General features: G+C 44.6%; 1 protein-coding gene across 1 annotated transcript in view; it reads right to left on the reverse strand.

Annotated features, from left to right (window-relative positions):
• The window catches only part of ush2a (Usher syndrome 2A (autosomal recessive, mild)), a 1,147,097-nt gene extending 1,133,935 nt beyond the window's left edge, over positions 1-13,162 (reverse strand). The window contains 4 exon segments of the mRNA XM_034188044.1: positions 8,192-8,413; positions 8,674-8,888; positions 11,936-12,129; positions 13,114-13,162. Of these exon segments, the coding sequence (XP_034043935.1) occupies positions 8,192-8,413; positions 8,674-8,888; positions 11,936-12,007 (509 nt within the window). The 5' untranslated portion in view covers positions 12,008-12,129; positions 13,114-13,162.
• Positions 13,163-13,569: the final 407 nt, after the last annotated feature.

Raw genomic sequence — 13,569 nt, forward strand, 5'->3', positions numbered from 1 at the left:
TTTGTCATGACATTAGATCATTTGACATCCTGACATGAAACTCTGTATCTAGCAACAAGGAAAATAGATGCAGTGATGCTGTAACTCTTTGTAAATCAACATTTTACCACACAGGAAAAATGATCAGGAATCGATAAACAACTGGACAGTTAATCAAAATCGAGAATGGCATTGATAGTTAAAATCTCACCAATTCCCCTCGCTATACATACTGCCAACAATTTCTGACCCGAAACAGCACCAATGAATTTCAAATAGTATGTCTGACACAAGTAACATATGTGCTAATGCAACTACAGACTATGGCCTTTACAGGAGAACTCAGCGGCTTTATTAATTCATATTATTTAAACATCGGACAACGTCTTATCATTCAGGACCATGGGCAAATGTTCCTTGTTTTCATTGTTCATTAAGTTCTTCTTAAAAATGAAAACCTAAGTTTATGTCATAATTTACTGTGTCACATTTCCCATTCTCCATGTGCTAAACTTGTGACAAATCAACATGGAGATCCATTTTGGGTGTGCATGGCAACCCTCATGCAAAAAGGGAAAAGCAGAAAGAACTTCCTTACTTACTAAATGTTTCACATTCAAACTGTCCAGAAACATATTTATAACTATTTCATTCATATACTTTCAAAAATAAAGTCATAATGTGAATGCAGGTTTCCAGGGAAAAAAAAAAAAAAACAAGAAAATTTGGATTGAGGGGGGGATTTAAATCCCCTCTATCAAAGTAAAATATGAAATACTGCATCCCTGTGGTCTCATTAATAATAACAACAATACAATGTTATTAAAATTTAGAAATGAAACACAACATTAAATTTCTATTTTTGTTAAGAGAAGGCACCATATACATCGAAATCCAAAACTTTCTCAGAGGAGGCCCACCAACATCATCTCCCCTTTCCGTAATGAAACCCCTGGTTAGAACGCTAACATAGCCAGACTAAACAGCTATCTATGGGGCAAGCTTCAAACCTCAATGTAAATGACTCCTTGTCACCACAAAACAGGTGCAAATGTCATCCAAAGTATCTAATAGCATGAAGAGGATCCCTACAGACCTAAAAGTATGCATATTTTGCAACATGTGCATGTTTGGTAAACATTCACACATTTAACTCTACACTATTCACAGTGTTCTTAGTATTGAATGTCTCACCTTTACTCCTCCAAACATACCTCTGGACAATACAGCCAACTCTAGAGCCGCATTCATGACTCAGTGTCACCAGATGTAAACAGAGACACATGTCAATTTTCATGATTACACAGTAACAGCACTTTGGAAATTTTATAAACAACAAATGGGACAAATAACATGCGTCGCTTGTTTTTATTCTACCCGAGAAGCTACAGCATCTACTTTAAGTCTTCCTGTGTGGTTTAGGGTAAGACTGGGTAATCAACCACAGCAAACTGATCAGTGGGTGTGTGCTGCAAGCCAATCTGAGTGCATGTAACCCTGCACCATCCAAAACCCTGAGTGGAACATACCAACACACTCGTCGCCTGTCACACACACAGCATGTCTAAGTAAGACATGACACTCAGTTGTTATCTTACGTTTCCTGATGGTGATACTGACCTGACCACACCTGACCCCTTTGCTCCTTGTTATGAGATCAATATAAAAGGGCTTGTCAGTTCGTTTTCCAATATTTTAAAATTAACTTGACGATGGCTGTGCAAACTCTGTTCTCAACAGGAAGCCCTAATTCATAATTATAAAAATGTGTAAATCAATGCTGTGCTTATTCAGTCCAACGTACTGAATAAGCACCATTTCAAAAATAGTATGAGTTTGTAAACAACATTTCAGTATAAGATATAAGTTGTAACCTGAAAACTACCTTGACCTCGGAGGTTACGAATGTTTTCACATGTGACTATTTGTTGGAATCTTGACAGGATTATTCAAACACTACTGATCCCATTACCCCTAAATTGATGAAAGAGTTGGATATAACCCCAAACAAAAACAAATAAACTTAATGATAACTTAAATTTCACAAAACTTGTACCTGTGTTTGTCTATTCTGGGTTGGTTGTACATTTCGGAGTGGTTCTGCAAAAATCTCAAACCCAGTAAACTTAAAATAAATAAACAAACAAATAAATAATAAGACAAGTAATATTTAAGAAGTTAGTTCTGTAGAGGCACGGAGGTCCATCAGCTGGTGCTCATCGCTGGATATTGGAGCATGAAGCACATGTAAACGTACAACTCCCCCTGGCTAGGACTCTGCCACTAAACCACAAGTTACTTCCCAAGCCAAGACTAGTACCCATTTACGGCTGGGTCGACTGGGAAGATACAAACTAAATGTCTTGCCTAAGGACACAGACATGTAGCCTGAAAACCACACAGAGACTCAAACCCCAATTTGGGCCACACAATTAACAGTTATCAGGGTTCTCCCCAGAAATTTTTAGTATAGTGGTGCTGTTGGCCCAAAGAGGTTGTCCAGGGCATGTCATTGTTGCATGATTGTCATGGCAACAGAGGCACCATTTCTACATTGCTGAATGTGCCTTTCACACATTCTTTCACAAGGTGGGGGATTTAGCAAATGTTAACAGAAATGGAGAGTTTTCACTTGTAAAATGAGGTACCAGTACATGATAATTTAGTTGATGAGTTCACAAAACATGTGTTGTCACCATCACGTTACTATTGTTTAATCGTTGTAAGAGCGTTTGTATTTGTCACTGATTTTCTACGGTAACCGGGCTTCAAACATGCTGCAGCAGATAGCCCAAAGCAAGCAAACACCTGCACATTCAGAACCAGGCCGGAAGAGCACCTGGCTCGAGCGGAGAGGGAGCTTCCCATCAGTCAGGCGTGCGGTAACAGACGGTGGCAGCAGTAGACACCAACAGCATTTGGAGGAAAAGTGCTTAATCAGTGAAGTCCCACAAAAACAATGCAAGAAGGATATTATTATTGTTTTTCCTTTACACGAGGGACCGTAATTTCAGCTTGCTGGTGAGCCGTAACAGTGGCAGCATCTGGAGGAACAATGTTTAATCAGTCAAGTCCTACAATATTCTCCATCCCACACAGAAGATATTATTATTATTTTTCATTTACATGAGGGAATGTAACTTCAGTTTACGAACGGGTGAAGCGAGAGATATTAATGGTCCAATCCACGTATGAGAGCTGTTGTGGGCCACCCCACAAAAAAGGCATTTTAATGAGGAACGAATAAAAACTGTCCGGTGTGAGATGGCGGACAATTCATGTTTCTTGCCCACAACAATAGACATGAGTCACGTTAGCAACTTTAATCAGCAGAAAGGTGAGTTATGATTGATATCTCAAGGTCAAGGTCAACTTTATTGTCACATTAGGGAAATTTGTCTTGGGCATTGCGCTACATTATTGCTTCACATGCCAGAGAACAATTAAAAAGGACACAAATCACATCACATACCAGGTCTGTTAGAAAACTATCGGACCTTTTTATTTTTTTTCAAAAACCTGATGGATTTGAATCACGTGTGCTTGCATGAGCAAACCTTGAACCTTCGTGCGCATGCGTGAACTTTTCCACGCCTGTCGATTTCATAATTTTCTGGTAAGCAGCCTTTGTGTGAGGTGTGTGTCGTGCGCTCGGCGTTTTTTCATTCCAAGGAAAAAGATGGAACAACTGGAGCAGCGCCACATCAAATTTTGCCAGAAACTGGGCGACAGCCAGGTGGAAACCATTCGGATTATTCAGACGGCTTTCGGTGACGATCCTATGGGCATCACACAGATTAAGGAGCGGTACAACCGGTTTAAAGACGTCCGCACAATGGTGGAGAGCACGCCACGCTCCGGTCGGCCATCAACACGCTGAAATGACCAGATCATTTCAAAGTGAACGCTGTGGTGATGCGGGACCGTCATGTGACTATCTGAAAATTGCGGAAGAGGTGGACATCAGCACTTTTTCGGTACATTCCACTGTGAAAGAAGATTTTGCCATGAAAAGAGTGGCGGCAAAATTCTTTCCCGAAGCTTCTGACGGCGGAGCAGAACCGCCTTCGTGTTGAAGTCTCACAGGACATGTTGTGACATGCCCAGCTTTTCCACAATTTCTCGGATAGTCACACGACTGAAAAGTCACCAAAAGCCGTCTGAATCATCGGAATGGTTTCCACCTGTCGCCCAGTTTCTGGCAAAATTTGATGCGGCGCTGCTCCAGTCGTTCTGTCTTTTTCCTTGGAATGAAAAAACGCCGAGCGCACTACACACGTCCCACACAAAGGCTGCTTACCAGAAAATGATGCAATCGACAGGCGTGGAAAAGTTCAAGCATGCGCACGAAGGTTCAAGGTTTGCTCATGCAAGCACACGTGATTCAAATCCATCGGGTTTTTGAAAAAAATAAAAAGGTCCGATACTTTTCTAACAGACCTCATAAAACACAAGAATTAAAATCTAGACTAAAATCAGGAAATACATTACAATGACAACACAGAGACATTCAACTATTTAAAGTGCTAAGAAAAGTGCCAGGTGCTAAAGTGCTGATGTTTGCTGCACGTTGTTCTATTGCACTAGTTGCTTGCATTGTTTAGCAGTTTGATAGAAACTGGAACAAATGATAATTTGAGGCGATTTGTTTTACACTTTGGTATACGAAATCTTCTTCCTGAAGGGAGAAGTTCATATTCTGAGGATTGTCAAAACAAAAAAAAAAAAACATTGCGAGATGACTGCTGTGGTGGCAGTATAACAGCGCAGAGTTGTTGTTCCATTGTCTGGAGAGAACCCTGGTTATACAGTGGTTAGTTATAAAACAATATCCTGGTCTGGAATACAAACCATTCATTTTTGAGGTGGACAAGCGTTTTTCCTTTCTTGAAGACAGGGTGTTCTGACCTTTACACTCTAATGACTGTACTTCTAGTTTGTTTTGTGTAATATATAAAACTTTTTTTCTTGCTGTTCTAATTTAACTCACTTGTCCAACTGTACGAAATTACAGAGGTGGCAGGAAAAAAAAAAACTACTCCTCACTTCTTTCTTTTTGCCTCTTTGGAATGGTATAATCATTCAATTAGTAAATATGACACAACTGGAAATGTATATTTATGTTCAACAGATTCAAATTAATCACTGAATCCAGCTCATTTCACACATGCCCAGTACATAATTAGGGAGGAGGATCAGCCATCTTTTTCAGTTTGTCAATGAGGAATATACAACAAACTGAGATCATCGTAAGCAATAGTTTAAACAAATACACAATGTAGACTGGGAAGGATCTGGAATGGATTTGTTTGATGCTGAAGTAGACTTTAGCCCTAGTCACACCCTATATCAACAAACATTTGTGTCAATCAGAATAATAGTGTGAGGGAAACAACCTGTAATAATAATAATAAAAAAAAACCTGAAATAAAATTACATTTTTTTTCTTGGAAACTAGTTTTGTACAAACTATTAGCTGTCCAAATGACACTGGATTTTAAGTGCATTCATTCATTTGACTCAGAGGCAGAGCACCCGACCTTCTTGGAGACCCTGGGAGGGGTACTAGATAGCGCTCCGACTGGGGACTCCACTGTTCTCCTGGGGGATTTCAACGCCTACGTGGGCGGCGACAGTGAGACCTGGAGGGGGGTGATTGGGAAGAACGGCCTCCCCGATCTGAACCCGAGTGATGTTCAGTTGGTGGACTTCTGTGCTAGTCACAGTTTGTCCATCACGAACACCATGTTCGAGCACAAGGGTGCCCATAAGCGCACGTGGCACCAGGACACCCTGAGCCGGAGGTCGATGATCGACTTTGTAGTCATATCATCTGACCTTCGGCCACGTGTCTCGGACACTCGAGTGAAGAGAGGGGCTGAGCTGTCGACCGATCACCACCTGGTGGTGAGTTGGATCCGCTGGGAGGGGAGGAAGCCGGTCAGACCTGGCAGGCCCTAACGTATCGTGAGGGTCTGCTGGGAACGACTGGCGGATCCCTCTGTCAGCGAGGTCTTCAACTCCCACCTCCGGGAGAGCTTCTCCCAGATCCCGGGGGAGGTTGGAGACATGGAGTCCGAGTGGACCATGTTCTCCACCTCCATTGTCAAGGCGGCTGCTCGTAGCTGTGGTCACAAGGTCTCTGGTGCCTGTTGAGGTGGCAATCCACAAACCCAGTGGTGGACGCCAGAAGTAAGGGATGCCCTCAAGCTGAAGAAGGAGTCCTACTTGTCTTTGTTGGTAGGTGGGACTCTGGAGGCAGCTGACAGGTACCGGCAGGCCAAGCGTGCCACAGCCTGTGCGGTCGCAGAGGCAAAAACTCGGGTCTGAGAGGAGTTCGGGAAGGCCATAGAGGAGGACTATTGGTCGGCCTCGAAGAAATTCTGGCAAACCATCCGACGCCTCAGGAGGCGGAAGCAGCTCTCCACCAGTACTGTCTACGGTGCAGGTAGGGAGCTGTTGACCCTGACGGGGGATGTTGTCGGGCGGTGGAAGGAATACTCCTTCAAGGAATACTCCTCAATCCCATCGTCACGTTTTCCAAAGAGGAAGCAGAGACTGGGGACTCAGAGGTAGACTCATCCATTACCCAGGCCGAAGTCACCAAGGTGGTTAGAAAGCTCCTCGGTGGCAAGGCTCCTGGGGTGGATGAAATCCATCCTGAGTACCTTAAATCTCTGGATGTTGTGGGACTGGCTTGGCTGACACGCGTCTGCAACATCGCGTGGTGGTTGGGGACAGTGCCTCTGGATTGGCAGACCGGAGTGGTGGTCCCTCTGTTTAAGAAGGGGGACCGGAGGGTGTGTTCCAACTACAGGGGGATCACACTCCTCAGCCTTCCCGGTAAGGTCTATTCCAGAGTACTGGAGAGGAGAATTCGACCGATAGTCAAACCTCGGATTCAGGAGGAGCAGTGTGGTTTTCGTCCTGGTCGCAGCACACTGGACCAGCTCTACACGCGCCATCGGGTGCTCGAGGGTTCATGGGAGTTTGCCCAACCAGTCCACATGTGCTTTGTGGATCTGGAGAAGGCGTTTGACCGTGTCCCTCGGGGCACCCTGTGGGGGGTGCTCCGGGAGTACGGGGTCTGGGGTCCTTTGCTAAGGGCTATCCGGTCCCTGTACGACCACAGCAGGAGCTTGGTTCGCATTGCTGGTAGTAAGTCAAACCTGTTTCCAGTGCACGTTGGCCTTTGCCAGGGCTGCCCTTTGTCACAGGTTCTGTTCATTATCTTTATGGACAGAATTTCTAGGCGCAGCCAGGGTGTAGAAGGGGTCTGGTTTGGGAACCACAGAATCTCGTCTCTGCTGTTTGCGGACGATGTGGTTCTGTTGGCTTTGTCAAATCAGGACCTTCAGCGTGCACTAGGGCGGTTTGCAGCTGAGTGTGAGGCGTCCAGGATGAAAATCAGCACCTCCAAATCCAAGGCCATGGTTCTCGATCGGAAAAAGGTGCTTTGCCCTCTTCAGGTCGGTGGCGTGTCCTTGCCTCTAGTGGAGGAGTTTAAGTATCTCGGGGTCTTGTTCACGAGTTAGGGACGGATGGAGCGTGAGATTGACAGACGGATCAGTGCAGCATCTGCAGTGATGCGGTCGCTGTATCGGACTGTTGTGGTGAAGAGAGAGCTGAGTAGGGGGCACAGCTCTCGATTTACCGATCGATCTACGTTCCGATCCTCACCTATGGTCATGAGATTTGGCTCATGACCGAAAGAACAAGATCGCGAGTACAAGCGGCCGAGATGAGTTTCCTCCACAGGGTGGCTGGGCGCTCCCTTACAGATAGGGTGAGGAGCTCGGTCACTCGGGAGGAGCTCGGAGTCAAGCCGCTGCTCCTCCACGTCGAAAGGAGCCAGTTGAGGTGGCTCAGGCATCTTTTCCGGATGCCCCCTGGACGCCTCGCTGGAGAGGTGTTCCGGGCATGTCCCACTGGGAGGAGGCCCCGGGGAAGACCCAGGACACGCTGGAGGGACTACGTCTCTCGGCTGGCTTGGGAACGCCTTGGGGTTCCCCCGGAGGATCGGGGGGAGGTGTGTGTGGATCGGGAGGTCTGGGCGGCTTTGCTTGAGCTGCTGCCCCCGCGACCCGACTCCGGATAATGTGGAAGAAAATGGATGGATGGATGCAAATCAACCACAGCAACAACATTATTCACCCCATCACCATGAAAATACCAGAGAGAGAGAGAGAAAGAATGAATAAATCTATCTTACATCTCTCCAAGGGTACTTGGTTTGAGCCACAATGCCAGGGTGACAGATCCCAAAGGCCCCAGTTTCTGTGAAGGGGGAGAGACCAGACACAAATCCGGTCCTGGCTGAAATATTACACTCCTGAAACCAGTAGAAACTTCCTCTGAAGTAGTAGCTCTATACTCAGCATCAGTCTGAAAACCAGGATGAGTGTCATTGGTGTCTTCAGGGGCACAGGAACCTCTGGTGAAAGACAGTTTATGTATTTGGTTAATAATGTCTTTGCAAAAGACCTTAAAAATGTGTGATTAGTGCCTTTAATAACAGGACGGTTATATGCCAAAATATCATACAAATGTTCTCTTATACAAGACTGAATTACCATTTACAATAACTCTAATGTATTATAGGCTTTTTAACATTACAGCTTGTAGCTGGTGTGTTTTTGTACAGCCTCATAGAAGTCATAATAAATCACATTTACTGTCACGCTCCAGCAGTACCTGTGTGCAGAGAGCAGCAGAGGAGCATAAGGAGGCGAGGAGGCTCTATGGGGACACTCCTGGACACAAAAGACCTGAGAGCATCTCAGCAGCTCAGCCTGGGAGGAGGGTGACTGGCAGTAGCTGCTCCGCTCCGGAATGCCACAGGTGGAACGAGCCGGAGAGACGAAGACAGGCTTAAAGGCGGCAATATTTTCCATCCGTGGAAAATGTCCCTAAGAATGAAGAGGTGCAGTCATTTGATAGTGTTTTCACTATCTGTGTACTGGGACCACAGTGAGAATATTATCCTGGTCTTCTTGGAAATGTTTTCTCGTATAGCTTAACATATTTGTGAACAAGTCTCATAACATAAATACGTATTCACTTCACATTTAAAACCATGGCCAACCATTTTTACCTCTTTCAACTGCAGCATTTGTATACACACTGTTGTGACATCATAAACTCAGTTCTCGAAATACTGGGAGGGTTAAACTAAAATTCTGCCTGAAGTGGGGGAAGGCCGATGCGCAAACAGCCAATATTATGTCTGTCGCAAAGCACATTTCAATAAAATGTCAGATTTCATCACAAATAAAAAAAATAAATCATGAATAACTCACCTGTATGTGTCCATTTTTGTAATTCACCTAACCTGCATGTCTTTGGATGTGGGAGGAAGATGGAGCACCCAAAGGGAACCCACACAAACACAGAGAACATGCAAACCCCACACAGAAAGGTCACAGGTGGGAATCAATCCCATAACCTTCTTGCTGTGAGGCAGCAGTGCTAACCACTAATCCACCGTGTTTAGTTTGTTTAAACTCGCGAGATAGCTTTGGATAACTCAGTGGGGGTTATTTCTTCAGTTGGAGCACTATTCTGGCCCTCTCCTGTGGGAAGAGCCAGAGATTTTAAGAATCTCTACAACTGAGGAATCAGCTTTATCAGCTGGGAATATAAGTCCTTACAATAAATCTCAAAGATTTATTGAATTTCTTCTAATTTGTAACTAATTTTATTGGGTTTCTAATTTTGTGAACTGCCCTCTCCATTTGTTATTTACATAGTGTCCAAGTAAGAAGTTTCATAGCCTTAGCACCTGCTTCATAATACTTTTGTTTTGTAAACAATTTTTTCCCTCATGATATCTCTCATTTTGGATAAGCTTTAATTCAGTCAGTATTTGTACATCTTTCTGAGTTGAGTGTTGAGTTTCTAAGGTCCTCATCTTTAACTAAGTCTAATAATCTTTTTTATTTTTATTTTTTACTACAGGCAATGAAAGCTATAAGTCTACCTCCAAGTACTACCTTCCAAGGATCCCATAAAACATTTGGTAATACTACTCCACTCATCACTCATCTTCAACCGCTTATCCGGGATCGGGTCGCGGGGGCAACAGCTCCAGCAGGGAACCCCAGACTTCCCTTTCCCATGCCACACTGACCACCTCTGACTGGGGATCCCGATGCGGTCCCAGACCAGTGTGGAGATATAATCTCTCCACCTAGTCCTGGGTATTCCCTGGGGTCTCCTCCCAGATGGATGTGCCTGGAACACCTCCCTAGGGAGGTGCCCAGGAGGCATCCTTAACAGATGCCCGAACCACCTCAGCTGGCTCCTTTCAACGCGAAGGAGCAGCGGCTCTACTCCGAGCTCCCCACGGATGACCGAACTTCTCACCCTATCTCTAAGGAAGACATGAGCCACCCTCCTAAAGAAGCCTATTTCGGCCTCTTGTACCCATGATCTAGTTCTCTTGGTCATGACCCAACCCTCATGACCATAAGTGAGAGTATGAATGAAGACTGACCAGTAGATCGAGAGCTTTGCCTTTTGGTTCAGCTCCCTTTTCATCACAACAGTACGGTAGAACTGAACTGTCCCTGCTGCGCAGATTCCCCAGCCAATCTCATGCTCCATTGTCCCCTCACTTGTGAACAAGACCTCGAGGTACTTGAACTCCTTCACTTGGGGCAAGACCATATTCCCTACCCGGAGTAGGCAATCCATCAGTTTCCTGCTGAGAACCATGGCCTCAGATTTAGAGGTGCTGATCGTCATCCTAGCCGCTTCACATTCGACTGCGAACCAATCCAGTGAGTGTTGGAGGTTACCGGCCGATTAAGCCAACAAGACCACATCATCTGCAAAAAGCAGTGATGAGACTCTGAGCCCACCAACCTGGAAACCCTCCCCCCGCCGACTACGCCTCAATATCCTGTCCATGAGTATCACAAACAGAATCACAAACCGAATACTTCAAACTGCTGTTCGGTGCATACGGACAAACAGTCAGAGTTTTCCCCCCACCACCTGAAGGCGCAGGGAGGCGACCCTCTCATCTCCCGGGGTAAACTCCAATGTAGCGGCGCTCAACCAGGGACTCATGAGTATCCCCACACCCGCCCAGTGCCTCACACCCTGGGCAACTCATTAATTTGCAAATATTCCTTTAGTTCTTTCTTTATAAACTCTTTACATTGTTAATCATGTAATATACTGCTGTTCAGTCTCCATAATGAATTCTTCTTTTTTGGTTATCTAAATGCAGTGATACTCTTGAGTGATCAGATACATCTCTGATGCTTATTTTACAGTCAATTATCCTGTGTCTTTCTGCTAAAGCCCCTTTCACACCGCGTCAATGTAGAGTTGCGTAATGCGGCATACAGACTACGCCAACCTTATGCATCCCTATGTGGCGATATGCTGAGGGCTGCAAAGGGGTATGTGAAATAGACGCAAAAAAATTAAGGTCTGTTTTTCTGTTGTATCAAATGCTTATTTCATGCAATAAAATTCTAATTAATAATTTTAAATTCATACAGTGTGATTTTCTGAAAAAAAAAAATTTTTGATTCTGTCTCTCACAGTTGAAGTCTACCTATGATAAAAATGACAGACCTCTCCATTCTTTGTAGGTGGGAAAACGTATAAAATCTACAGCGGATCAAATACTTATTTGCCTCACTGTAAGCAATGTGGAGTGGGTGAAGCAGAGTGACAGAAGGGTATCTACAAGAGTCAAAGGGAAAGTGTTAAAGATGGTACAGAGACCAGCTATGCTGTATGGCTTAGATGTGGTGACACTCACAAAAAGACAGGCAGAGCTAAAGATATGAAGAAGCATATCAGAAGGCCAGCACAACAAAGTGTCCGGGATGACAGAAAAATATGCAGAGGACAGGGTGAGATGGACACATACGATGTGCGGTAGCAACCACTGACAAGAGCAGCTGAAAGAAGAAGACTACTTGAATGCCATATATACCTGTGATGACCCAGCTTGTGGACACAGGCTGAGAAAGAGGAGCAGTAACCAGAAGTCACAATACCACTTCATCCCTTTTGTCAGGGTTTTCTCCCTCCCTTCAGTGATGTGTTTCCAGACAAACAGACATTGTAAAGCAAGCCAGCCTTTCCTTTTTTCATTCTTTTCTCCCATTGCTTGGTTCCATCTCCATTCTGTAACTGACAAAAATGAGACAGCCATGTTACTTTTGTGACAGACAGTACACATTCAATCCTTTAAATTTTCACTTAAACTTTTTTTAGCCCGTTATTGTAATGATTCCTTCAGAGACATTACTTCTCCTTTCCTGTGCTGCATATTTGCCTCTTTCTTTGCAACTTTAAAATCAATAGTTTTCTGTCATTTTTTCCTGTGTTCAGTCCAACTATGACCCCTCACTCCACAGGTTTCCAGGGACTGCAGCATATTCCCAAGATTCTAGAATATCAGACAAGGGCTTGGGAACATTCCCAGGATGTTCAAGAACCTGGATTTCTTTGGGAAACCTCTCAGCTGCACGTGAATAAGTGATGACTGTCATGGTTTCATGGTTCCTGGGTTACAGGGCCAATTTTTAAACAGGTCAGAGCCCACAAAGCTTAGCTCACTGTAACACAGCCACACACACAAACCACAACCAAAGCCTTCACATGATAGCCAGGATTTCACAATCCCGAGAGGAAGAGAGAAGTGGGAAAAAAAAAAAAAAAAGAGATGTGGTCAGAACCAAAATCCAACATCAGACAAATCAGAGGAGAGAGAAATGCCATGCAGGCTATATTCCCTATCCACAGCCCAAACTATCATGTACAGCTTGATGCTGACACATTGCTCTCATCTTTTCTTAATTTTCCATTGAATTTAACATGCCCTTTCTGGCGTAGCTCATGCCCCCCACGTTTTTAGTGCAACTGAACGGGTTTTCACATTAGGTTTGCTGGAAATTGAGGCTTAGGCCAAAGCTCTCCTCTTTACAATGCAGCTTCAATTTCCCATTTTGTCACACAAAAAGGGGCCAACAATACAGTTTTAAATTACTTCTCGACCAGAATGTTAGATGGGAAGGCTGGCAGTGTGTCTAATAATGGTCAGACTAGCTTATCTGCGTGTATGTGTAATCAGATACAACAACAACAAACAGCTGCTACATGTTTTACCTGTTCTGGTTTTTCACGCGCAGTGTTCAACTCCTCGGCACACCTGCAGCAGATACCTCTCCAGCTGAAAAAAAATACTGTATCCACAGTCCGATAATTAAAAAAAAAAAAATTAATACGGGGGCAGAAAAAGAACACGCTTGAACTTTCCGAGCCTCTTCTCTTTTACATTCACGACACGCGCGGCGCGGCGTTACTAAGCAGATTAGCGAGAGCCGCCATCTGGCAGCGGCGCGAGACAAGCAGCCTGTTGCTCACAAAGTAATAGGACCCAAATGTTACACGGAGCGCACAGCGTTAAAAACAAACCAACAAACAACAAATCAGACACTCGCAACGACTGCGTGTGACAGCAAAGACATTAAAACGTGGTTGAAATAATTACCCCCTGCCTGTGACTTTAGCCCCCTCCTCCCACGCGTCAGATATAAGTGGCAGACACGCTGCTGCCGTCGC

Source organism: Thalassophryne amazonica, chromosome 2 (assembly GCF_902500255.1).
Source record: "Thalassophryne amazonica chromosome 2, fThaAma1.1, whole genome shotgun sequence".
Classification (NCBI taxonomy): Eukaryota; Metazoa; Chordata; class Actinopteri; order Batrachoidiformes; family Batrachoididae; genus Thalassophryne; species Thalassophryne amazonica.